At 50.9% G+C, this 26,564-nt stretch overlaps 1 protein-coding gene across 1 annotated transcript in view; it reads right to left on the bottom strand.

Annotated features, from left to right (window-relative positions):
* Positions 1–26,564, bottom strand: part of GSG1L (GSG1 like) — a 205,187-nt gene that overhangs the window by 108,151 nt on the left and 70,472 nt on the right. The window contains exon 2 of the mRNA XM_026515663.4: positions 23,761–23,808. Within this exon, the coding sequence (XP_026371448.2) occupies positions 23,761–23,808 (48 nt within the window). The remainder of the gene's footprint in view (positions 1–23,760; positions 23,809–26,564) is intronic.

A 26,564-nucleotide genomic window follows, 5' to 3' on the forward strand; every position in this document is an offset into this window, starting at 1 on the left:
CCCACGTTGAGCATGGAGCCTACCATAAAATAAAAATAAAATAATAAAATAAAATAAAATAAAATAAAATAAAATGAGGGAGGGTCCTACCTCAGACTTCGTGCATCTGCATCTGTCGAGGTGGGACACAAGATACATATATTCCTCTACGTTGCCCCAGGGTTTTTCTGATGTGCAGCCAGACTCAAGAGCCACATTAGAGGAGAAATGGTTCCTTGCAGGTGTTGGCAGGCGGAAAACTTGGTGTGTGGGGTAGAATGACGCAGCCCATCCTCCCCTCTGGTAACAGCTGCCGGGTTCTCCTTAGAGCACCACCCTTCCCCCCACTCAGTCCTGTGGTTTGGAAGATCCCGCTCCTAGCCCGGGATGGTCACGTGAGGCAGGCCTGGCCAATCAGAGTTTTCCATCTCCCTAATGCCTGTGATTGGTTCAGAAAGGACAAGTAGCCTAAAGCATCCCAGGGAGAATCCGCCTGAGGCTTTGGTGGTGTGCTGTTGAAGGGAAAAAAGCTCTCTTCCCTCCGGGATTGCTGTATATGGACCCTCCAGCAGTCATTTTGCCACCTTCCGGAAAGAATCAGCCCAAGAATGAAGCCGTAACAGATGAAAGCCAACAGTTGAACAGAAATCAATTCCAGAGATGTCGTTTGACTCCTGGGTCCATCCATGCTTGAAGGTGGATTTTCAGTGACTTGGACCCATACACTCTCTTTTTTCTTTCAGCCTGAGTTGTGTTTCTGTTGTGTGTGGTTTTTAAAAGTCTTGACTGTTGCAGTTGTGATTGGTACGTCTGCTCCAAGATGAACTTGGTGAGGTGACCCAGCACAGGAGAGAACGAGGAGTGAGTAGGCAGGGACCCAGCTTTCTTCTCTCTTCCACCACCCTCTCCTTCTTTCCTGTTCTAATGGGTTTCCTACAGCCCAGATCATACCCCAGAAAAGACCCTTACCTCCTTTGGGTCTTTACTCAAATGCCACCTTCCAGCCAGGGGAAGACTTCCTCCACTGCTTACCACTTCAACCACCCTGCCCCACCTTCTCATTAGCTCTTAACACCACCCAACGTACTCTACGTGCTATGTATTCATTTCTTTTCTCACTTCCCCCCACCCCTTGGAATACGAGCTCCAAGAAGGTAGAATTGTTCTCCTTTTATTCACTGCTGTATCCCAGGGCCCAACACACACCCAGCACATAACAGGATTCAGTCAGTGTTTGTTGACAGAGTGAATAGATTCAATGCTCACAAGCCCCCCAGTGAGGTAGGTCCTATTCTCATCCCCAAGGTGATATCATTATCCCTGAGAATTCAATGGGTAGGAGGCCCTGAGCACACAGTAGGTCCTCGACTGGTGTGGTTCAAAACTGGTTTTTTTTTTCTCAATTTCCATAACAATCTGAGAAAGAAGGGCTGGGGGTACCTCTCGGGCAACTCCCAGGTCACTCGTAATACAGCAAATAATCTGACATGTGCGTCTTCATTTGGGTTCTTCACAGGGCCAATCAAAGGACAGCAGGTGTCCCATTCAGAGCTGCTTCCGAAGGCTAAATAATTAATGCCGAATAAAGCAGATGAGCCTGGACCTCTTTCCAGCACCATGTCCTGCCTGTGCCCCTCAGGACTCAGCCACACGGATGCCCGGCTCTGACCTCAGCCCAGCCTGTCCAGAGGGGTGGTCCCCACCCTGCTGCCCCAGCCCACCCCCCTTCCCAGCCCACTGGCCTTTCTCCTGGTGGAAAGCACACAGTGCAGAGGACAAGAAGAAGCATTTTCCAGAAGCGGAAATCCAGGCCTGAGGAACACAGGAAGAAAGTAAGATGCACTACTAAGCAGAGAAATGCAAAGGCCATAAGACCTCACTTTATGCTTTCTACTCACCAGAGAGGCAAACTTCAGAAAGCTGGATAAGGCCTAGTGTTGGTCCGGCTGCGGGGGGATGGGATCCTCAAGCATGTGCTGGTGTTAATTTTGCAAATAAGTATATCCTACCCTACGGCCCCACGGTCCTGGGCCTACACCCCAAGGATATTCTCATACGGGGCCTCAGGAGGACAGGCAGTGGCATCGACGGCAGCAGGGAGCAGGAAACAAACTCAGTGCCCATCGCTGGGACCGCAGGAGGCACAGGGAGGAGACGCTCGACTCGAAGCGTCGGGCAGGGGCTGGATCCGGTTCGCGCACAGCCACATGGATGGATCTTAAACACGTGGTGCTTCATGGGAACGTAAGAAACTGACATCTACAACATGCCCAGCGATCGACCGTATTCCTGCCCAGCAAACCCTCATAGCCTGGACTCCTGGGGCGGAAGACACTTCCCCACCTTACTAACTTGGGGCCTGGCCATGTGACTTGCTTGGGCCACTGGAATATGGACAGACGTGACTGTGGAGATCCCCCAGCCCAGGCTTAGGTGCCATCACAGATTTCTCTCCCATCTCCCGCATTTCCACCATGGATGTGAGAATCTTCTCCAGGGAAATGCTGGCTCCAGGAAGACAGGAGATGCACGGGGCAGACCCGAACCCAAGCCACCATCTAGAGCCAAGCCCAGCCCGCAGCAGTAAGCCCACCCAACCCACAGACCCACAAGCAAGAAGAACAGTCCTTGTTTTTGAAAGCCACTGAGTTCTGGCATGATTTCTTAGATAGCCTTATTGCAGAAATAGCTGACTAATAGACGTAGTATTGATATAAGTTTAAAATATGCAAAAGCGACACGTGGGTGAGAACACATACAAACATGAATGCATTCAGCAGAATTGCTGGATGCCAGTATGGAAGAGGGGGGATAAAGAGAAATTGATGGATCGATCACCAGCCCATATGCACAGACAACGGCTGATCACTGCCTTGAACTGAGAGTAAGGCCAGCTCACTCTCTTGCCCTGAGTTCCTGCCTCACCAAAAGCCAAGTCCATGGGGACAGAGACCTAAAATAGTCCTCAGGAGGTCCACAGTTGGTGCTCAATAAATCCTCGCTGAACCAATGACCTAAGGTCAAACATCCAAAGCCTTCCATGAACTCTCAGAGAGCAAAATGCCCTCCTGGAAGAAGGCTTCACATTATGTTGTCAGAATGCAAACCTCAAATGCCTGGGTCTCTGTCACCTTTACCCCCCAGGCTCAGAAACAGGTCCGAGGTCCCCGCACTCAAGCCCGGATCTGCTGGAGGCCAAGCCCCGACGCTGAGCCCAGCCCACCCCGCTCGCTCCGCTGGCATGGGCGCAAGAGAATGAAGGGTGCGGAGCGAGCTAAATTAAATCCTTCTCACCAGCTCAGCCAGTTTATTTGTCAACTTGAGTCCTAAAGAGACGTTGATGAAAACTCCACGGGAAATAACAAGACAGCAGAGGGGAAAGCACACTGCAGCCCAGAAGGAGGCAGCCGGCCGCCGGGCCATGTGTCAGGGCCTCTCCTCTCATTACCCTCCCACTCCTGCTATTTTGATTCTACATAAACCCCCTGGGATGAAAGCCACTGAGGTGCAGGAAGGGAAGAGAAGATGCGCTTAAAAATGTGAGCTATGAATTTCGCTTCTGAAGAAACCAGGATGCAGAAGAGAACCAGAAGCAGAGGACACCCAGAGAAAATAGTGCTGGCACAGCAAGCCTTGGGTCGAACCCCGACTCCGTCCCTTCCCGGCTATGCACGTGGGAGTAAGGGACTCGGCTACTTCTGAGCCTCGGTTTTCCCCTGTGTATAATGGGGGCAAAAACAGCCCCTATTCCACTGGGTCATTGGGAGAATTAAATGAGATGGTCTTAGGCACAGGGCCTGGCTCAGAGCAGACGCTCCACACCGTAGCTCAGATGTTTGCTGAGCACCCACTGGGCGAGTACTGAATGACGCAGGCCAGGCGGTGCCCTCATGGAACTCGATGTCTTGTGCGAAGAACACAGACAGCAAGGACACGCAGACAACAAGGTCATTCCAGGGATCTGTGGATCTGTGTAGAGCAGGGTGGCCGGGGAGGGGTCTATTTTAGCCAAGGTGGTAGGGGAAGGCTTTTCCAGGGACCTGGGGCTGAGAAAGACCCCATTATACAAAGTTTCGGTGGAAATAGGGCGCAGAAAGAGACCCCGCACACTCCCACTATCAAACCTCTCCCCGCTTTAGGAGGGACAGCTGGGATGGCTGCTGGGCATGGCCCTGCCTTTCCAGCCCTCTGAAGGCAGCCTGGGCCCCAGCTTCCCAGCTCCTCACACCCCAATGGGGGAAGGAAGGCTTCGGAGTCAGCACCAGGGCTCCCCTCGGGTTTTTATTCCCAACGCCAAATTAAGTCTATAAAACAGATGCTGACTTCAGGCTCCTTCCACCCGGAGTCTGTGAAACACGGATGTTGTCAACATCTCGACCGAACACTTACTCAGCACCAGGCTCCCAGCCACACCCAGATGCAGACATGAAGGGGACATGCCTCACAGGCCCTCCATGAGCTCCCTCAGAGTTCCGGTGGCCACTGCTGCTCACTGATGCCTCCCCTCTGTCTGGAGACAGCTGTGAAGGACCACCGTCAGAGTTCAGAGCAGATTATCCCCTTGGTGGCCTCCCCAATAGAGACCAAGTGTCTTGACGTGACATCTGAGGCTTTTGCAGCCCAGCCCTGCTGACCCCTCCAGCCTGGCTCCTCACTCCTCCCCGCCCCTCAGTGTCCAGCCAGAGCCATTAGCTGCTGTGGATAGAATAGGTCCCAGACACCCAGTCTGGAATTTGCAGGCGCTGCTGTTCCTCCCACTTGGAATGCTTTCCCTACCTTGACCACTCAGCCTGTAAGATGTACCAAGATGTTACCATTCAGTGACTCCTGCCAGATAACCTGATCCTTACCCCAAGCAGGGTCATGTCCAGCTCTGGGACCCACAGGGCAACTGCACTAGCACCTCAGACCCCTCAAACTGAGGACCCAGGGAATCGACCCCACCCCTCAGGACCCCACCTGACCTTCACCCAGCCTGCCCAGGACACTAAAAATTTTACATGCCCATTCCAGGGGCACCTGGGGGGCTCAGTCAGTTAAGCGTCTGCCTTGGGCTCTGGTCATGGTCCCCGGGTCCTGGGATCGAGTCCCCCATCGGGCTCCCTGCTCAGCGGGGAGTCTGCTTCTCCCTCTGCCTCTGCCGCTCCCCCTTGCTCATGCATGTGTTCACACGCGTGCGCTCTCTAGAATAAATAAAATCTTTTAAAAAATTAAATAAAAATTTTATATACCCATCCCAACAGCAATGCAAGCAAGGGAAGAGGCGGTGCTGATATTCACAGAACCCTTGCTGGGAGATGATCCCGATCACTTTACAAATAAGGGAACTGAGGCTCAGAACGAGTAAGGACACTAAGCTCGCAAATCAGAGCTGGGGTTTGAACTCAGATCTTGGGTTCCTCTGGCTCAAAGTCATCCTCTTTCTACTAAGCTAAACCAAGGTTTTCTCCTCATCCCGCAGCCACAGGAGCCCTCCCAATCATGGCCTCCCTGACCACACCCCCTTCCTGGTGAACCTGACCATGGTGTCCCCCTCCCGTTCCCGTGTGTTCCCGCCCCCTGCCTGAGCCCATTGGACCTGAGTTGGTCCCGGCTCCAAATTGGACCAATCAGATTCTCTCTCCTCAAGTTTCTGGAAGTGGGACCCAAGGACTTAATTAGGGGCGGGAAGGCTGGTAGACTTCTGGGAGGTCTTCACGTAGGGGTCGCCACACGAAAAGAAAGAAGCAATTGTGCTGAGAAATAGGGACCATACCCTGGCCAGCGCCCTTCTTGCGCTCTAGAGTTCCGGGCTTCTAATACCTCTCACCTGGGTCCTCTCAAAGCCTCTTGCCAGTTTCGCTAGTCTGAGCAGGCTTTTGGCCCTTGCAGCCAATCTTTCTTCTCAGAAGAACCCACACCAGTCCCCAATCCCACATGGTGCCCAGGATTTAGGAAGTGCTCTCTGAGTCATGCCCCAATATGCCTCATTAGGAGAATGATCTAGAAGTAAATGATTGCCTAAATGATCGACAAGGGAGATGGTCTCCGGAAAGAGCAGAGGGGCACACAGGATGACCACTGACTCCCCAAGACTCCAAAATGCTAGGCTCCACAAAGGCTTCCAGAGGCAAGCAGGCCTCCATGTGCTGCTGGAGTCTTGGCAGGGATGGGGGCAGACACCCCAGTAGGAAAGGAGATCCTGTCCTGTCGGGCTGGGCAAGAGCCCGCTGCAAAATCTGCTGGCAAGAACCACAAAGGGCTCTGCGGTCCTGTTCAGAACAAGAATAACAAGGCAAGGATGAATGGGCTGCTCGGAGCCCAAGGTACGATGTCAAATCATGACAGCAAGTGAGCAGAACTCCCCAGATCCTGCTTTGTTCCTGACTTCTCTGGCAAGGAAGAGGCTCATTTCAAGTAAAAAGGGCAGAGTGAGCACTAGCAAGGTGGAACCCTGCTAGGACCCTCCATGGGGGACTGGCGGGCCCTTTGTTGATGTGCAGTGGGGAAGCTTGAGGAACCAGTGAGGAATCAAGTATCTGAAAGCAGGAATGGCATTCCAATTTCAAAAAGAGCAAGAAATCTCCAAACTAAAAGGGGGCAGACACCCAGCCAGATTGTCGAGTTAACTGGAGCGGGATAATATTTTGAGACATTAGCTGAGGTTTCCCACAGCCTTCCTGAACCCGTGTCCTTTGCCACCTGTATTCATTGCTGCAGGGGAGAGGTGGTACTGTGGAACGCAAGGCCAGCTCTCAGGCCACAAGAACAAGGCTATTGAGCTGCAAAAGTCTGGACTTTTAAGTTCAAAAGCCACAGTTTGTACTGTAAATGATATATTTAGAAGAAGAGAAGTCTGGGCTACCTCCCCTCTCTACATCCTATGCTTAATAAAGCTCCCCTGGCCTGGGGGACAGAGGAAAGGAAGTCAGAGGGTATGACAGACACTTTCATGTGTCACCAAGGCCCATTTCTTCTTCCTGATGAGCGCACAGTTAAACCACATTTCCCTATATCCATGGTAGTTGAGTGCAGCTGTAAGACTGAGTTCTGGCCAAAGGAAAGTGGGTGGGGATGAAGGGAGCTGCTTCTAAGCCTGGCCCTTAGGGACCTCCCACACCTTCCTCTACTCTCGTCCCCAGTCGTTGGCTGAATGGAGACCACTCCCAAGTCCTGCAAAAGAAGGAGCCCAGATCTCTGGATGAGCCTGCAGAAGGGGGCCTGTTGCCAGAACACCCACACTGGACTCCACATGAGCAGAAAATCAACTTTTACCATGGAAAGCCACTGAGAGTTGGGGGTTTCTGTGTTACAGCAGCTAGGCTTACTATACAAGGGAAAGCACAGAAAGTAAAGATGCTGGAGTGGATCACTAAAGTAGGCCCCTGGGCCCTCCCCCAACACGCGCACACACACACACACACACACACTCATCATCATCATCATCATCGTCATCATCATCATTATCATCATCATCCTGTAAGGGAGTGAATAACGGACTTTAGGAAATCTTAAAGCAGAAAGAACCATCCAAACTCCCAAGGAGAGACAAGGACAGTAACAAGACTCGAGTTATCCTGCACCCACCACAGTGCAGGAGCAAATGAATAGGAAAGGTTTCTAGACAAATGGGTCTGGAACAGCCTTGGAGTGTTTTTCATGAGGCCAAACGTGGTGTGGGTGCAGCTGGAGAATCAGCAGAGCTACTGAAGTGTTGAGGTCAAGAAGGACCCAGTAGGACCCGCACAGAACAACATACATATCCCCAGTGTCTGACACATGGAGGAGATCAACAAGTGTTTACTGGATGGATGGATGGATGGATGGATGGATGATGAATGGATAGGTACACAGATGAATTGATAGATGATGGATAAATGGATGGATAGATGATGGATAAATGGATGGATGGATGATGGATAAATGGATGGATGGATGGATGGATGGATGGATGGATGGATGGATAGATGGATGGATAGGTACACAGATGAATTGGTGGGTGGGTGGATGAATGGATGGACATATGTATGGACGGATAGGTGGATGGATGGGTGGATAGTTAGATGGTTGGGTGGGTGATGGGCAGATGGATGAAGGTATATACGTAGGTGGATGGATGGATGGATGAAGAAGTTCTGGTTGCGCTCATGCTCTTAGAAGGAAACATAGGGGAAAACTTCATGACGTTGGATTTGGCAATGATCCCTTAGCTATGACACCAAAAGCACAGACAACAAAAGAAAAAAACAAATAAATTGATTTCCTCAAAATTAAAAGCTTTCGGACACCATCAACAGAGTGCAAAGGCAACCCGTGAAATGGGAGAAAATATTTATATATTACAGATCTGATAAAGAATGATATCCAGAAAATATAAGGAACTCCAACAACTCAACAACAGAAAAACAAACAACTCAATTCAAGAATGGGCAAAGGACTTGAATAGACATTGCTCCAAAGCAGATACATGAATGGCCAAAAAGCACATGAAAAGACGCTCCAAATCACCAGACCTTAGGGACATGCCAATCAAAACCTCAGTGAGACACCCTCTCACACACATGAGGACGGCTATTATCAAAACAGAAAACAACAAATCTCGGTGAAGATAGAGAGAAATTGGAGCCCTCGAGCACCACAAATGTGAAATGCTATGGACAGTATGTGGGTCTACGAACAATTAAATACCCGGCCATCATGTGACCCAGCAAGTCCCCTTCTGGGTATCCACCCAGCAGAACTGAGAGCAGGGGGCTTGAACTGATGTTTGCACGCCCGTGTTCACAGCAGCATTATTCACAATAGCCAGAAGGCAGAAGCACAAATGTCCCTCCACAAATGGGTAAACAAAATGTGGTGTCTACAGACCAGACCAGACCAAGACATTTTGTTTCTGACACCCTGCTACAACCCGAATGAACCTCGAAGACATCGCGCCAAGTGAGATAAGACAGACACAAGAGAACGAATGTCACATGATCCCACTTAGGGGAGGTACCCGGAGTAGCCAGATTCTTAAAGACAGAAATCAGGATGGTGGTGGCCAGGGGCCAGGGGGACGAGGGAGTGTGAGTTAGTGTTTAAGGGACGCAGAGTTTCAGTTAGGGAAGATGAGAAAGCTCCCCGGAGGTGGATGGTGGTGATGGACACACAGCAATGTGAACATAATTGCGCCACTGAACCCTACGCTTACACAAATGGTTAAAATGGTTCAAATGTTAAATTTCAGGTCACGCATATTTTACCACAATAAAAAAAAAAAGAACGTCTGTTCACCAAAAGACATCTGTGAAAAGACAAGCCCGAGTGAGAAAAGGAATTCGAAATACCTGTAAGCAACTGAAGATTAAAATGTGTAAGAAAAAAAGGTTAAAATGTCTATAAATCAATAAGAAAAAGACAATCTAATAGAAACACAAGCAGGAGATGCAAACAGGCACTGCGAGAGAAAATCCGCACAGCCACAAGCGTGAGAAGATACTCAACCCCGTCAGTAATCAGAGAAGTGCAAAGTGAAACGCACAGGGAGTTAACCGCTTCTCATCCAACAGGTTGGAAATATGTTAATATCCGATAAAGCTAAGTATTGTCAAGGATAGAGTGATGGGGATCCTCATACTCCATTAGTGGGCACGTAAACTGGTACCCCGACTTTGGAAATTGGGATGGCTTTGCTTAGTAAATCTGCAGATACTCAAAGTTCACGGAGCAATCCCACGTCAAGGTCAACACCGGAGTAGTGATTCTCACATGCGGTGGCTGGTCAGAGGGCTTGTCACACAGAGCTTGCTGGCCCCAGACCCAGAGTTTCTTGTTCAGGAGTTCTGTGGTGGGGCCCGAGGATTAATATTTCTAATAAGCTCCTAGGCGCTGATGCTGTCCGTCCGGGGCCCACGCTTGAAGAACTAACAGCAGTATTCATAAGCAAAACAGAAAGTGACCCACATACCCATTAAGAGTAGAATGAACGCACAGAAGAACGTAGAGTCATAGAATGGAATATTACATAGCAATGAAAATGCACAGACTACAGCTATGATCGCTATGGACCGAATGTCTGTGTCTCCTCAAATTCATCTGTTGGTGTTCTAACTCCAGGTGTGATGGTATCTGGAGGTTGTGCATTTGGGAGGTGAACAGGTCATGAGGGCAGAGCCCTCGTGAATGGCATTAATGGCCTTGTAATTCCCCAGCGAGCTTCTTGGCCCCTTGCACCATGTGAGAAGACAGCTATCTGTGATTCAGATGCCATATGGGCTCTCTCACAACCGTTTAATTCTGCCATTGTGGCACAAAAGCTACGCCTACACAAGAGAATGGGCGTGGCTGTGTTTCAATAAAACTTTATTTACAACAACAGGCGGTGGGCCGTGCTTTGCCAACCCCTGCCTATCAGTGGTTATTCTCCTCTGGGATCGGGAGTTGTCAGTGCTCAAGAAGGGACATGTGGGGTGGCCAGCAGTGATCTCTTTCTCGACCCCAGTGGTAATAAAGTTTTTGCTTTACAATAGACTGTTAAGCTATATATTTGCATTTTATGTATTTTTTAATGTTACTGTATTTCTCAATTTTAAAAAGCTTCAATAAATAAATAAAAGAGAAACAAAATGGAGTATCTCCATACAACGAAATATTATTTGGCAATAAGGAGAAGCGATATACTACACACGCCATGATGTGAATGAACCTTGAAAACATGGTGCTCAGTGAGAGAAGCCAGACCCCAAAGTCCGCCTACTATGTGATTCCACTCATATGTGTCCAGAATTGGCAACTCTACAGGGACAGAAAGCAGATCGCTGGTTGTCGAGGTCTGTGGGGTCCGGAGGGTTGAGGGCTGAAGGTTAAGGGAACAGGTTTCAGGGTGATAGAAATGTTCTTAAAATTGATAGTGGCCATGGCTGCACAAGCCTGAACGTACTAAAGACCACTGACCTGTACACTTTAAGGAGGCAAATTGCATGGTAAGTAATTATATTTCAATAAAGCTGTTACCAAAACAACAACAAAAACAAAAAACAAAAAAAAAAAAACAAAAGAAAACAAAACAAAAAAAAAAACGACCCAAGATATTTAAACTAATGAATAAAATCAACAGCCTCTGGCCTCGCCCCCAGAGATGGGCCAGACGAGGGGCATGAGCAAGGAGACCAACAAGACACCAGCTTTGGAGAAGCCACCTGTGCTCCCTCCTGTCTGCCGAAGCATCCCATCACTGCCCCCCTACATTTCTCTGCCTCTGGCAAAACGCATGCTGAAAATCAGAAGATTGAGAGGCCGCAGAGTGTCCGGACAAGTAGGGGCCAGGACATCGCAGCCAAGAGACGCTGGACTTTTTTTTTTTTTTTTTTTAAGATTTTATCCTTTTATTTGACAGAGACAGCCAGCGAGAGAGGGAACACAAGCAGGGGGAGTGGGAGAGGAAGAAGCAGGCTCCCAGCGGAGGAGCCTGACGTGGAGCTCGATCCCAGAACACCGAGATCACGCCCTGAGCCGAAGGCAGACGCTTAACGACTGCGCCACCCAGGCGCCCTGAGACGCTGGACTTTTTAAACTCAAAATGAGATTTCAGGGGAAAGTGTACGGGGAACAAAGCCTGTAGGAGTTGGGCTGTCTCGGGGAACCCACACCAGGGCTGCGGGAGCCGACTCCTGGGCAGCAAATCTGGCAGGAGCGTCAGCCTTCTAGAACATTCCTTTTGAAAGGGCTTCTCTCTTGGGTTTGTAGGTTCCTAGTGGCTTCGGGGCATGGGTAGGGTTTCAGAGGCTTACAGCCTTCTGCTCCTCACGCCTGCAAAAGGCGGCATATTTGTGGGGGGTTCTGTGTTACATCCCAGGCCTTCGCAGAGCCTCCGGGGAGCCCGGCAGATGGTTGCAAATGAGAGGCTGCAGAAGCCAGCAGATGGGATGCGTGAGGAGCAGAGGGTGCCGGGAGCAGGAGCTGCCGTGGGTCCCCTCAGCTGCCACGTAGTCCCCGACAGCTGTGAGCCAAGGGGGCCGCCTGGCTGGCTCAGAACACACAACAAGGCCAACCAAGGAACTTTCTGGGCCTGAGGAGCAGAAGAGGAGCCAGGAGGCACCAGGCAGAGTGGGAAGACCTGTGAGGTGTGGCAGAAACAGCACGGGACTGATGGATGCATCACTTCACTGTGTGACCTCAGGCAAATTGCTCGTCTTCTCTGTTTCCTTGGCTATAAACCGGAACTCATAGCACCTATTCTAAAGGGCTGTCGAAAGAATTAAGTGAAACAAGGGGTGTGGAAATATCTAGCAGTGAATGGAATTCTGTGCATTATTCAATAAGTTACTCAAGTAGAAATCGATGCAAATTGAGTTACTTTCCAAGTGAGCTTTCTTGCTGGCTGGGCTAAACCCAGGAGATGGGGAAAACACAATGGAACATTCAAGCCGGCGTTGACTGAGCCAGACCAGGCATCAACCCCTCACATGGATTATTCCATTCTCAGGAGAGTTCCGCAAAGCAGATGCTATTATCCCCATTTTAGACATGAAGAAACTGAGCCATAAAGAGGATGAGCAGCGTGCCCCCCGTCCACAGCTAGTAAGACAGAGGCAGGATTTGAATCCAGAGCCCACACGCCACATTAACACCGAGCTTAGAAACTCTGCATTTAAATCCCAGCTCTGCCACTGGCTGGACCGAAAGCAGGTTTCTTAACCTATCGCAGCCTCAGCTTCCTGTCCTGGAAGGCGGGGTGGTAGTAATAATACCTACTCGGCAGGCTGTTGCAAGGATTAAATGGTATGACGTGCCTAGAAGGGACTGGTATGCAGCAGGCGCTCAATGCATGCTCACTGCATTGCCAGGGCTGGCCTGGAGGAAGATGCCCCAGAGCGGCGAGCCCATTTCTTAGAGTACGCAGTAGGTATACTCACTATACTCAACCCATTCAGTCACAGAGTTTTTTCTTGGGGTCTCAGTTTCCCCATCTGCAAAATGGGCTCTCTGGTGAGATCAGCTCTCTGCGCCCTTTCAACTGGGACATTTGGGCCCCTTTCTTGGAACTGGAGATGTCACGAGAAGGAAGCAGAGACAGGCGCATGCAGTGTGAGCCCCTGGGGAGCCACAAGTGACAACCCATGCGGCGTGGCAGCCCTTTCTTCCTCTCCAGCCCCATCTGGCCAACACTTAACTTGTCCTTCCCTCTCACTAGACCTCAGTCCTTCCCAGTCGTGACTAGCTTTACGATTCTTTTCTATTTCAGTAGCTCATTTTGAGGCAGTAAGTGGAACGGTGAAGCATCACAACACATATGGTCTTGGATAAAATGACTTAATCTCTCTGGGCCTCAGTTTCCCCACCCATGACTTGGTGTCCCAGCAGCACAAACCTCAGCAAGTTGTTGGGGGATCTGCTGGGTCTGTCATGTTGGCAAAAAGGGGGGGGGGGGGAAATGGGGGGGTATTGTTTATTCTAAAGCAGCTTGGAAAGAATAACTCGGCACACAAAAACCATGAGTTGATAGGTATCCTTACTCAGGATGAGGCTTAAAAAGTTAGACTTTCTAAATGAATCAGTGTAAAGAGAAACAGTAAGTGACTCTATGGGGCGGGGGGCAGTACACAGCCCAAACTGGGAAAGTAGTGCAAGATGAAAAATCAGGATCTCTTGTTAAAAAAATTATTGGAGTTCCTGGGTGGCTCAGTCTGATTAAACATCTGACTCTTGATCTCAGCTTGGGCCTTGATCTCAGAGTTGTGAGTTCAGGCCCCATGTTGGGCTCCATGCTGGGCGTGGAGCCTACTTAAAAAAAATTATTAAGAATTTCAGGATAGTGACCCTGGAACATTTAACCAAATGTGAGTCCCTTCTGTGCATGGGACCTTCTGTGATTGTATAAGTCACATGCCCATGACACTGCTTCTATATCTTGACAGGGGTCTGGGTTATACACATGTATGTATTTCCTGAAACTCAGTGAATTGTACGTTTAAAACCTGTGCGATTCACTCTTCCTAAATTATACCAATTAAATTATATTGATTAAAACAAAGGAAACACAACAAAATAGGGTCACAAATTCCCAGCTTATACCAGGCAGTGTGATGCAGCAATGAGATGTAGGTATAGACAGTATGTTGAATGTTGTCTTCTTTTAACCCTGTCTATGTATCCCTGGCCCCCACATACAGTTGTACAGGATGTGCACTGCCCAACCCTATGCTATTCACATAGACTGTAATATGAATCATGACCCCCAGAGTTGCACAGTGAGTAACCTGCCCAACTGAACGTGGTGAACTCAATTTATAGCTGTTTGTCTAACTTCATTTGAAGGAATCTTTGTGTGGCTAAAGTTAAAGCTCTTTGCAAATGCAAGTCCTGGGCCAAAGAGAAGGGCCTTGTTGTAAATTCCATTCTGGGGACAGGTCCAGAAAGAACCAGCCGATGGGAAGACTTTTCTGGGTTATGGAAAGGAGCCAGCATCCTTCACATTCCACAGGCCCCGTGCAGCTCAGCAAGCCCTGCCCCCCCCCCCCCATGCTGAAACCCCTGCTCAGACAGGCAAAGGGCTGGATTGAAGCGTCCGAGCTCATTTCTCCCACCAAAGGATGGTAAGACTACAGAGTCATTTAGAAATTTAAATTACCACTGTTTACACTTAAGCGAGTCTTCTCACCATGGAGAAACTGTTTCCAATTATGAAACATGAAAGCTGGTCACCGTTTGGGGTTAATATGACGCTCTCTGAGAGAGTGAGCGGGCGAGACTGCCCAGACAGCTAATTACCTGGAAAGATAATCTGGAATAATTGGAATTAGAGCAATAAAGCAATTACTAGATGTTGTGATCTCCAGGAGCAGTCCTCCACCAGGCATCGGGATTTAAACACCTTTCTTAAGGGCACGTAATTAGAGAAATCCAGAATTTCAGAACAGAAAGTGACAGAACTAGCAGTTCAGAATGAGGGAGGTGACAGAGACCTGTGCACTGCTGGAGAAAACGACGCTGGAGGGTCGTGGGAGGGATGGGTGGGAGGAGAAAGGACTGGGGGGCCGGAAGGGGGGCGGGGTGCTGCTAAAAGACCTCAGAAGCCTGGAGAGTGAGCCTGACTCTCACCTAAACTTGCTGTGTGACCTTGAGCAAGGCGCTTAACCTCTCTGGGCTCTACGTTCCTTCTACTCTTTAGTCATTCAGTAAATGACTATTGTGCATCGGCCACGTGGACCCTTTTGCACATGCCATTCATCCTACCCAGAACAACAGCCCCTGGGCCCCTTATGCACTGGAAGGAACGCCATTCATCCTTCCAGATCCTCCCCACGTGGCACCTCTCCCCACAGCCCGGCCAGACTGTCATCAGCCCCTTCTGCAGCCCTCTGGCCACCCGTCCGGGCCCCAGGCCCATAGATGTGACTGTCCTCCCCATCTGTCCCCCACTAGAAGGCTCTTCAAGAGCAGAAGCTGGGGGTGACTCCCCTCAGTGTCCCGGCTCCTGGCACACAGCCTAACACCAAGGAATGCCACCCACTGGCCTGAGGCAAGGTGGGCAAAGTCACGGAGGCCCCTCCCTGAAAGCGAGGCTGCAGTCTACCCTGCCTCCAGGAATTAAATGACACTGAGGGGGCTGGCCTGCGTTGTTAGTTTATTGAGAATGGCCAGGAAATGATCTCTTTCTATAGGATTCCAGAGCTCTGCTGCCCCCGCAAATGGACCAGGGCCATTCAGATGATTGATGAGTCCCACCCTCAGCCAAAGGGCTACAAGAATTATCTCAATGTCTGGGAATGGCAGGTGGGAGGGAACAATGGACGGGTCAACTACTGGGGCTGGTCTCCTGCCTCTTTGTGTCCCGAAGTCTCCGTCTCACAGGATGAAAAAATCAGACCTCTTGTTGTGTCGGGCCTCGGACCACAGGTATGTTCCCGGTAACTTGAAGCAGAAGTAGCTGATGCAGTCTGGGGGCAAGGGAGGGCTGACAGAGAGGTGCCTAGGTGGACAGAGTGAAAAGATCGCCCAGGATTCACACACAGGCACAGGATAGGCTGGCCGCCCGGCGTGCTGGGGCTGCGGCCAGCAGGCTGACCCGCGTGGAGCTCCAATGGCAGCTCTTGGGCAGCTGGGAGGGCTCGTTGTCCTCTCCCTTCCCCTGCCCAGCGTGTTCTGATCTATGCATGTTTCAGGTCTGTGACATAAATCAATAAAATGCACTAAATAAATTAAGTGAGCAGCAGAATTGTAAATCGATTTCAGGCGCAGAACAGAGAGGTTGAGGGAACCAACAAGAGACTATTATAGAAACCGAAGTGAGAAATGACTCAGGCAAGACTCAGGATTGTGGCCACGGAGCCACCACGTTGTTACACATCCCTGAAATATTAAACAAATGAAACCTACAAGCTTTGGAGATTGTTTCGCAAAAACCTGCCAGCTGGTGGCTGCCAGAAATCCAGCTGGGAAACAGAAGCGGGGAGCAGGGGTGACTAACGCAGCTCAGCCCAGGGGGCGGGGGGGGGGCGGTTAGAGGAGACCACAGCCTCCCGAATCAGAGTCCAGGTTTCCAAACACAAATGGGCCACCCAGGGTCTATAACAGGCCCCTGCTCTCCCCTTCCTTCCTTCCTTCCTTCCTTCCTTCCTTCCTTCCTTCCTTCCTTCCTCCCTCCCTCCTTCCTTCCTCCCTCCTTCCTTCCCTCCCTCCCCTCCTTCCACAAACCTTTACTAAATTCTTGCTGTGTGCCAACCCCACCTAGCTGAGGCACAGGAGCCATTGGAAGGACAAGACCCAGTGTCTGTCCTCAGGGAGTGTCCAGTCTGATGGAGAAGATGATCTCAACACAGAGTGATGGGTCCTAATACGACCAGTCACCATAAGTATCTCTGGGTTCGGGGTGGCTTTTCAGAAAAAGTCATATATGGGTTGAGCCTCTGACTCTTGATCTCGGCTCAGGTCGTGATCTCAGGGTCATGAGATCAAGCCCTGCATTGGGCGTGCAGCCTGCTTAGGATTTTCTCTGTCCCTCTTCTCCTCCCCCCTTGCTCTCTCTCATGCGCTCGCTCTCTCTCTCAAGAAAGAAAGAAAGAAAGAAAGAAAAGAGAAAAGAAGAGGGTATGTCTAAGCTGGGTTTTGAAAGATAAATAGAAGTTTTCCAAGGCACACAAGAGGTGGTAAAGGCAGGTAGGCAGAGGGAACAGCATATGCAAAGGCACAGAGGTATGAAAGATGATGGGGAGCTTGAGGGAAGTGTATTCGAGGGGGAAGGCAGGGCTGGAGCCCAGGGTCCCTGTCAGGGATGGTAGGAAATGGAATGAAAAAGTCAGACTAGCTCCAGACAGATCACAGAGGACCGTGAACACCATGTTAAAATATCCCGGCGTATTTAAGTTTGGGAGCCAGGGAAAGGGTTCAAGCAGAATCCTGATACCATTGGATTTTCCACTTTAGAAGGATCGTTTAGAATTCAGTGTGGGAAATTTTTGTTTTACTTTCTCTTTACTTTACTTTCTACTTTCTTTCTACATACAGACAGAAAAAGTGCATCTATCACAAGTATAGGGCTTGATGAATTTTCATAAACTGAACACATCCATGTAACTAGCACCCAGACCAAGAATCGAACATCGCCAGCTGCCGGCGCCCTCTGCACGGCGGGCCCCCTTCAGTCTTCGCGGCCGACCCCTGTCCTGCCTTCTCACAGCGCGGCCTCATTTTGCCTGTTTTCCAGCTTTATATAAATGGAATCATACAGTATTTATTCTCCTGAATCTGGCTTCTTTTGCCCAAATCCGTGCTGCCGTGAGCAGCTGTAGACTGTTCGCCCCCCTTGCGGAATCGAATTCCATGGTGTGTGTTGATGGGCACTAAGGAAGAGCAGGCAGGAGGATATCCGCACGGCTTGATGACGGCTATAAATCACGGGAGGCTCAATTAGCTCATTCATTCATTCGCTCATTCATTTTTCATTCATTCACAGTGAAAGCCCCATGGACCCCGTAAGGGAAAGCTCCAAACTGGGGGTTAGGAACTGGGGACATTCCCCACATCACACCTTGACTGGTACCTTGGAACCGATCCTTATCAGGGTATCCTGTTAATAGTGTAAAGGGAGGAAAACCCAGACATCTTCCTGGACTCTTTGCAGGGATCTCGGGTGGCAGAATCACATCCCTCCTGCCTCTCCCAGTGCAGGGGTGGGTTCTTCCTTCCTCTGCCGGAGCCCTTCCACCATGCCTGCTAAGCATTTCCTTAGCTGTCTCCCACACGGGTGGGGCGGGGACTTCCGCCTCATTCATCTTTGCAGCCCCAGTGCCTAGCCCAGAGCCTGCCGTGCAGTAGGTGCTAAGGAAACGTTTGTCTAACTGAAAGGCATGTGTGAGAATGACTGGCACGCAGAGGCCGTTCAGTTGGTGCTCGGCAAGGGAACCCACCCAAACGTTTAGGTCCCTCGTGGAGAAATAAATAGGTCACTTTCGGAAGACAACGACCGGGGAGACTGTGAGCAGCAAATCAGCGAGGTCCATGCACACATACCCCCAGAAATCCAGCTGAGCCAATTCCAGCACCACCAGCTGCCAACCATCCTTGAAGCCTGAGCTCAGTGTATTTCTTGCCTCATTGATGTTGGACGCAGCCACGTGACTTGCTTTAGCCAGTGGGGTGTTAGCAGACGCCATGTAAGCAAAGGTCTAACATGTGCTTGTGCCGTTAGCCACCTTGCATTTCTTTTTTTTTTTTTAAGACTGTATTTATTTATTTGAGAGAGAGAGAGGGAGAGCACGAACGGGAGGAGGGACAGAGGGAGAGAGACAAGCAGACTCCCTGCTGAGTGAGGAGCCCATCGTGGGGCTCCATCCCAGGACCCCGAGATCATGATCCCAGCCAAAGTCAGACCCTTAACCAACTGAGCCACCCAGGTGTCCTGCCACCTTGCATTTCTGTCCCCTCTACCTGGCCCCCAGAGTGAACTCACATGGAACAGACGTGACTGAACCCAGACTACATCCTGGAACCAAGACAACCTACAACCAAGTCAACCCACAAACATGTCAGCAAAAAATAAATGCAGAACGCCCCTGAGCTCCGGGATGGCTTGTTACGCAGCATTACGGTGGATGTTGCTGACCAGTACAATAGGTTTGAAGACTACCCAGTTGGTCACAATTGCTTGGTAGGAGAATCCTGCCCAGTGAATAAGAGACTGAGATTTCAAGAGACAGGGAAGAGGAAGACAAGAAAGCATGAGGAGCGTTCCCTCTGCATTTTCACTATCAAGTTCACAACATATGGACGCTGCTGTTTCTCTGCATTTGCACATTTCATCTTCATAAATTGCTCAAGCATCTTTAAGTCGCCCTCCTCCTCTGCTTCCCACAGCCTTCGTTCAAGTCTCAAGCCACTATTCCACCAGTGCAGCTCCAGGGCTGGGCTGGACCCCCGAGGCCCGGAGGTAAATAAGAAACCACTGCTATCCTCAGAGGGCCCCAGCCCTGTGAAGAAGGAGGACGTGCGTACCAGTTACTATTATTCAGCTCTGATACTGAAGGCCTGCAGGGGAGTGGGGGCACAATCACAGTATCCAGCAAGAGAACTGCTTACACGAATTGTCTCTACGTGATGGAATATTTCATAGCTGTTCCAGAAGATGAGGGTGGTTTTATGTATTGATATGAAAAGCAACTCATGATTTTATATATAAGTATAGATGTATATATATGCATCTATCTATCTATCTATCTATCTATCCATCATCTTCAAGGGCTAATGAACCAAACCCTTATTAGGGAATATGCAGTGGGCTCAGAAGAGACCTTTTATTTCTCATTTATGCATTTGAGGTTCATTATAATTTTTATAATTAGAGTGTATACTGTTAAAATCCATGTTTATTTTTCATCCATTCAACAGGTGTTGTGGGGCCCCTACAGCACCAGGCTTTGCTCCTGGGCACTAGGGACACAGTGAGTTACAAAGGAGACAAACCCCTGCCCTCGTGGAGCTGACCCTCTGTTCATCAGGTAAGCAGGCAGGAATAAGTGACGTGCAGGGGTGGAGAGGGACTTGGCAGGAGGAAGGGCTGTGACAAGGAGATGCTTCTAGGAAGGCTTCCCTGGGGCTGTGACATTTGAACCGAAACCTGAATGACGAGGAGGAACCAGCTGTGCAGAGAACTGAGAGAACAGTGTTCCGGGAGCAGAAAATGACACGTGCAAAGGCCCTGAGGCACACACTCATTTGGCCAACTCACGAAACAGGATTTGGGGGAGGTGGAGTGTGGGGAGAGAGGGGAGATGGCAGGAGATGAAGACCCAGAAGTTTGGGGCCGGATCCCACAGACCTCACAGGCCATAGTGAGAACATTCGCTTTTTCTCTGAGTGAGACAGAAGCCAAGGGAGGGCTTTAAACAGGGATTCACATGAGATGACTTATGCTTTAAAAACATCATTCTGGCACGAGTGAATCAGGGGGCAAGAATGGAAGGAGGTAAGCAGTTAAGAGATTGTGGCAGGAATCCAGATGAAAAATGGATGTGGCTTAGGCTAGTATAAAACAAAAAGATATTTCCCATGAGAAGTACAAAACTACAATGGTCAGGTACAAACGAAGAAAAACGCGTGCCATGGTAAAAATACTGATGACAAATATTTTTCCAGGGGACAGGGTCAGGAAGTAAGGGGTGAGAGGTTGTTGGAAAAAATGGCAAAGAGGGGGTGCCGTTTGCAAAGGGCCTTGGAAGCATGACCATGGCTTGCCAGGTGGAAGGAGGTCAAGGAAAGAAGGAGAGCACTATCTGAGAACACCCTGAACTCAGCTCAGAGGTCTCGGTGAAGGAGGAAGGGGAAGAATCACACATCACACGCTCACACAAGTGCACACACACACACACACACACACACACACACACTCTTTCACAGAGTCTTGGAAAGCCTAGCTTTTCAGCAGAAGAACCAGGCATTTAAGAGCCCAGTTGCTCAGGTTCAAATCCCAGCATCCTAACTTGACCTCAAGCAAGTCAATTAACGTGCTATGCCTCAGTTTCCTCACCTGTAAAAGGAGGATTTAAATGAGCCAGTGTGTGTAAAGGTCTCAGAACAGTGCCCGGCACGCGGTAAGCACTGTGCAAAGCCAGTTAGCGCGAGTGCCACGATTATTACCATATCGGGCAGACCAGAAGGTAAGGCACAGAGGGAGCGGGCGCAGGGACAAGAATGCAGAAGAAGAGTGTGCTTTGGGAAAGAACACACCTGGGCTCAAACACCAGCCCCAGACACCCCGTGTGGCCTCGAACCACACACTCCATCTCCGTGGCTCGGGGGCCTCATCTGTGAGACGGACCATCACAGTGAGAGGTGAGCACGGGGATGGACCCACGAGCACCACAGTCCCGCACGCATGTCCAGAGGGCCAGGTCGGGGGCCTGCGTGACGAACCCCACCGATCCAAGGGACAGCTGAAGTGTTCGACAGGCAGTGAGTACGTGAACATCGTCCTGCCACTTGGCGGCAAAGCCAGCCCACTCAGCCTCCTTATAAACGTTTTTATATACACAGCCAGAAGGGCCGTGGCGTGGCCGCCAAGCCCGGAAAGAAAAATCACAAGGCCAGTAAAACACAAAGATACAATCTCTCTGGGGCCCTCGGTCCTCATAAAAGAAGCAGGAATAAAGGTCAAATGTCTCCAGGAGGAGGACGAGTGACCCACGTGCCACCGAACATGGACACACGTGTACACATCCGTACACGCTCACACGTGCACACATATGCATGCTTGCACTTGGACACGCCCTCCTCCTCCATGCACAGGCTCAGCCGGGCACACGAGCACATACATACTCACACGGGCACGCGCGTGTGCAAGCTCAGCCACCACCACCTCTCACTCCACACAGGAGACCCGCGTGCACCTGCTCGTGCATGCATACGCTCCCCCTCAACCCAACACGCACACACGCTGACGTGTGCACACACGGGCCGTGCTGCCTGGAAGCCAGAGGGGCAGCACAGGTGGCCCCGGAGCTCCGAGGTCTTGGGGGTTATCGGCTGAGCGTTGGCGAGGGTCTGCCTCCAGGGACAGGCTTAGAAGACGCGGGACAACAGAGGAGTCTGAAGCCTGGGCTCTGCCCCACATGAGAAGGGACACTGAGGTGGCTTCATGTGTGTAAGGCTCAGATTCCTCATCTGGCAGCGGGGGTGAGTTTGTCAGCCCCCTCCTCACAGGGTTGTGGGGGGGCTCCTCAGTTCGCGCTGGGAACACAGTGCGGGGCACGCAGGGACTGCCGCTCAGCGCGCATCCCCCATGCATTAGCGATAGTATTCCTCGCGCCTCTTGACCGCAGCTTAGAAACCGGGGCCCAGATGCTCAGCTCCAAACTTCAGGGATGGCCGCCTGTAGCAGCCAAACGGGGCACGGTCGCTGGGAAGCCGGGGAGGAAACTGAGGAGACAGCCACCTGCCACCCCACCCGCCCCGCGGAAAGTCTGATCAGCAGGGAGTGGCTGGCCCTGAGGGTCCCCGTCTCACGGAGCTCACCAAGGGGACAGTGTCTGCGAGACACGAACATCACCGGCCTCCATGACACATGGCCCCCCCGCGGAGCCCCCTCTGCCAACACCCGGGATGGGTCAGAGGCCCGCCCTCCGGGTCCCTGACCCTCCAGACACTGCAGGGACCCACCAGCAGGGGGCGTGAGTATCCACAAGCCCTGGACTAAAGGATTTCTCCTGAGCCAGGCACACAGAGATTCCCCCCTGTTGGGACAGATGTGAGGACTGGATTTCTGCCTCAGTTTCCCCACCCTGACACCCAGAACCAGAGCACTCTCCTAGTCTCCAGGCTGTTTGAAGACACCAGCATACCTGCTCTCTCCTGGCCGCTGTCCTCCTTGGCAGAAAGGGGGAGGCGGGTGGAGAGGCGGCCAAGACCCTACATTCCTTTGGCAGCACATCTTCCAGCATCTGCTCTCTTGCTCTCCCTTAATAATAAAGCCTCTGACTTAGCTGAGCACATGGTTGCCAGGATAACAGCCTCATTTCCCAGCCTCCCTTGCAGCTGAGTCTGGCCCTGAGACCAAGTTCTGGCCAAGGAGACATGAGCAGGTGCTGTGGGCAACTTCTAGAAACCTTGGAGTTGACACGCAAGCTTTGCCCTTTCTCCTTTGCCCCCTCTAAGCTGCTGCCTGGAAGGCAGGTGTGACAGCTGGAGCACCAGCTGCCGTCTTACACCATGAAGGCAAAACCACGGAGATGGTGGAGATGGCAAGGTTCTGGAGCAGAGCCACACTAGACTGCTTACTTTCAAACTTTATAAAAGCAATGCACATTTCTCCTCTGAAGCCAGCTCTTATGGACCACCATTCCTTGCAGCTAAACCTAGTCCTAACTGCTGTGCTTGCCCCACACGCGAATCACCAGGGGTCAGATTCTCTGCTCTTGGGCCCCATGCACCAGACAGTGACAGACACGGGACATCTGTTTTCCTGCCCCTGAGGCCAAATCCTGCAGCTGGATGCAGTGCCCCCCACACTGGTCTAGCCTGACCCCAACTTCTGCACACCTGTCCTTCTTCCCACCAAATCCTGGTGCACGCCGGAAGTGATGAAAATGAAAGTGTAATGACTCCAGGACCGCCCCGATCAGGGGAAGGACACGATGATCCTCCACCTGCCTCTCTCCCCTCCCCAACTGCTCGAGAAACTCGGAGCTTGGCAAGATTATGGTTCTCTGGGGAGCCATCGCCCAGGGGCGCTGCTGGAGAAACCCTCACGGGGCTGCGGCATGCCACTGGGCAGGAAGTGTCTCTGAGGGGCACTGGGCTTGCACACCTGAGTGGGGGGGCCACACTTACCCTTCTCCGATGCTGGGGCCAGGTCAATGAAGCTGCGACATTTTTCACCTTCGAAAAGAAAAGAAGGGTTTTCAGAATGTGAGAGGAAGTGAGAGCTTCAGGCTTTTGCCTCTCCCCTTCTCTGAGCTTCAACACCGAGCCAGGGTGTGGGGCCCCGAGCACCTCTAACTCTTATTCCCAGAAACTCAATGTCCCCGGGGAAACTGCGGACAGCGAATCTGCAAACTGAGCTAAACAGCACCAGGGAGGTCGCCTCCGCACTCACCCCTGATCCAACCCATCCTGCCAGGTGGCTCCCACCTGCTCCAAGCCGTCATGCCCTTTCCACAGCCCACACGCCATCCAGACCCAGAGGGATGAGGGCAACCCCTCGCTGGGCTCCCCAGACCTCCACACCACCGCCGCCAGAGGGATACTCTCCGGACACATGGCTCTGATCGCGTCACACATGCACACAGGCATACACACACCTGCCCAAACCCTCCGATGACCTCCCAAAGAATGAAGCCCAAGTTCCTTCACGGGGACCCCTGCACTCAGCCCCGACACTCCACCATGAGGCCTCACATGTGCTGTTCCCCCTGCCGGGGCCACGCTTCCCCTATTATGAGCTCTCACGGCACGCTGGCCCTCTCCGACACCCAGTCACCTTAGGATTCCACTTTTTGCATATACTCTTGGATGGATGGCCCACAGGTTGTAAGCGCCATGAGGGCGCGCCCCACATGCTCAGTGTGCACCCAGCTCGGGAAATGGCAACTCCATCCCGTGTGCTCGGGCCAAAACCTTGGCATCAACCTTGAGTTCTCTCTTTGTCTCATACTTCCACATCTGATCTGTGGCTCTGGCTTGGCGGTATATCCAGAAACCGACCACTTCTCACCCACTCTGCAGCTCCAGCCACCATCACCCACCTAGATTGGGGCAGTAGCCTCTGCCTGGGTCTCCCTGTTTCTGCCCTTTTCCACACAGTGGCCAGAGAATCCTGTTATAACCTACGATGGATTATTATGTCCTTCTCTGTTCAGAATGCTCCAAGTCCACCCCGTGGCCTGACAAGGCCATCAACTCCCTGACCTTATCTCCTATACGCTTCTACCTCACTCTCTGGGCTCCATCCACATTGGCCTCCTTGCTGATCCTTAAACATGCCAGGTACACCCCTACCTCAGGGCCTTTGCACATACTGCCATTTCTGCCTGAAGCATTTTTCCTTCAGATAGCTGAATGGTTAACCCTTCCTTCCTCTTTTTTATCACCTTCCTCAGATGTGACCTTCTCAGGAAGGCCTTTGCTGGCTAATCTATTTAATATTCCAAAGGTCCCTCCCCTGACTGCCCATCTCTCTTTCTACTGGACCCCTACCACCTGAAACAGTGTCTGGTACATAGTGAGTGCATAATACATATTTGCTGAAAGAGTGTATCAATGAATAAACAAAAGAGTGATTGGACAAACAGATGAGCAAAGGAATGAATGAATGTCTTACACCCAAACTTTAGGCCTATAAGAAACTGCAACTTTTCAGTCTCTTCTGGGGCCTCCTTGATGCTGGGCACTGTGCTGACCACGAAGGATACTGTGATGAGCAAGATGGCCCAGCCTCCAGGCCCTGTGTCACAAAGGTAGCACATACAGGATCCTGACGGAGGGAAAATGTTGCCTACAAATCCAGCTGAAGAACCAGAAGCGCTGGGCCCACAGCCCACACAGCAACTATCACATGAGCCAGGCAGATGCTGCCCCCTTCAGACGCGGACGCGCCCTGAGCCACAGTCCCCGCCCCTCCCTGCTGCTTTCCCTCTAGCCTCACGGAAGCCACCCAGCCGGCCCCTGGGACACTAGATTGGATGACCTTTAGGGTCAGCTTGCAACCCCAGGTTTAAGGATTCTACTGCTAATCCCATCAAGGATATAGATTTTGTGTCAAAATGGAACCAATAAGAGTTGGGAGGTGAAAAAGATCTGGAAACTTCCAGCATTCTCAATTCATGTGTCTGCTTGAAGCTTCCTAAGTTCTCCAAGAAGGCCCCTGGAAGCCCCTTTGGGGTCCTGAACGTCCTTCCAGCCCCATATAAATGCAAATCAGACAAGGGGTGTGCTGGCAGATGAGGCTGAGAATGAAGGCGGGGGCCAGATCACAAAGGGTCTTGAGATTCAGCTAAGGAGCGGACTCCTGTCTTACTCACATCACCCCTTCCAAAGAATCACGAGGCCACAGGTGGCTTGGATGGGGCTCCTGCGGCTTCCTCCCCAGACTCTATGCTGAGACGCAGGACCCTCACCTCCCTTCACAGATGAAGAAAATAAGGCTCGGGGCCACTGAGTGACCAACCGGGACCACACGGCAAGTCAGATGTACCAAGATTAGAACCCACTAAAAGAGATGTTTGCTGATAGCCAAGAACTAGAAAGGAGGATAAAAACATAAGAATTGGTGGCATGCTAGAATGGATGGATTTGAATGAATTGTTTCAAACTTTCTTTAATGTTACATCGTTTTCTCAAAATCTGGAGAGAGAAAACATTAATGGTCAAATTCAGACCAATACCCAGGGCCACGTTCAGACCTTGTGGGTCCTGGCACTTTGGCCTGTTGGGGTCCTTCCTAAATTAAAAAAAATTAAATTAAAAATTACATTTTACACTTGCATTGGCTAAAGACAAATATATATATTAAATTATATATTAAAATTTTTCTTCACCTAAAAATGTATCTTTTTCTTCTGATTTTAGAAGAAATTAAAACTTTTGTATGGGTCCACAAGAGCACTGTGGGCCCTGGCTCCATGCCCCCAGACAGG

The sequence above is a fragment of the Ursus arctos genome, unplaced genomic scaffold, assembly GCF_023065955.2.
Source record: "Ursus arctos isolate Adak ecotype North America unplaced genomic scaffold, UrsArc2.0 scaffold_2, whole genome shotgun sequence".
NCBI lineage: Eukaryota > Metazoa > Chordata > Mammalia > Carnivora > Ursidae > Ursus > Ursus arctos.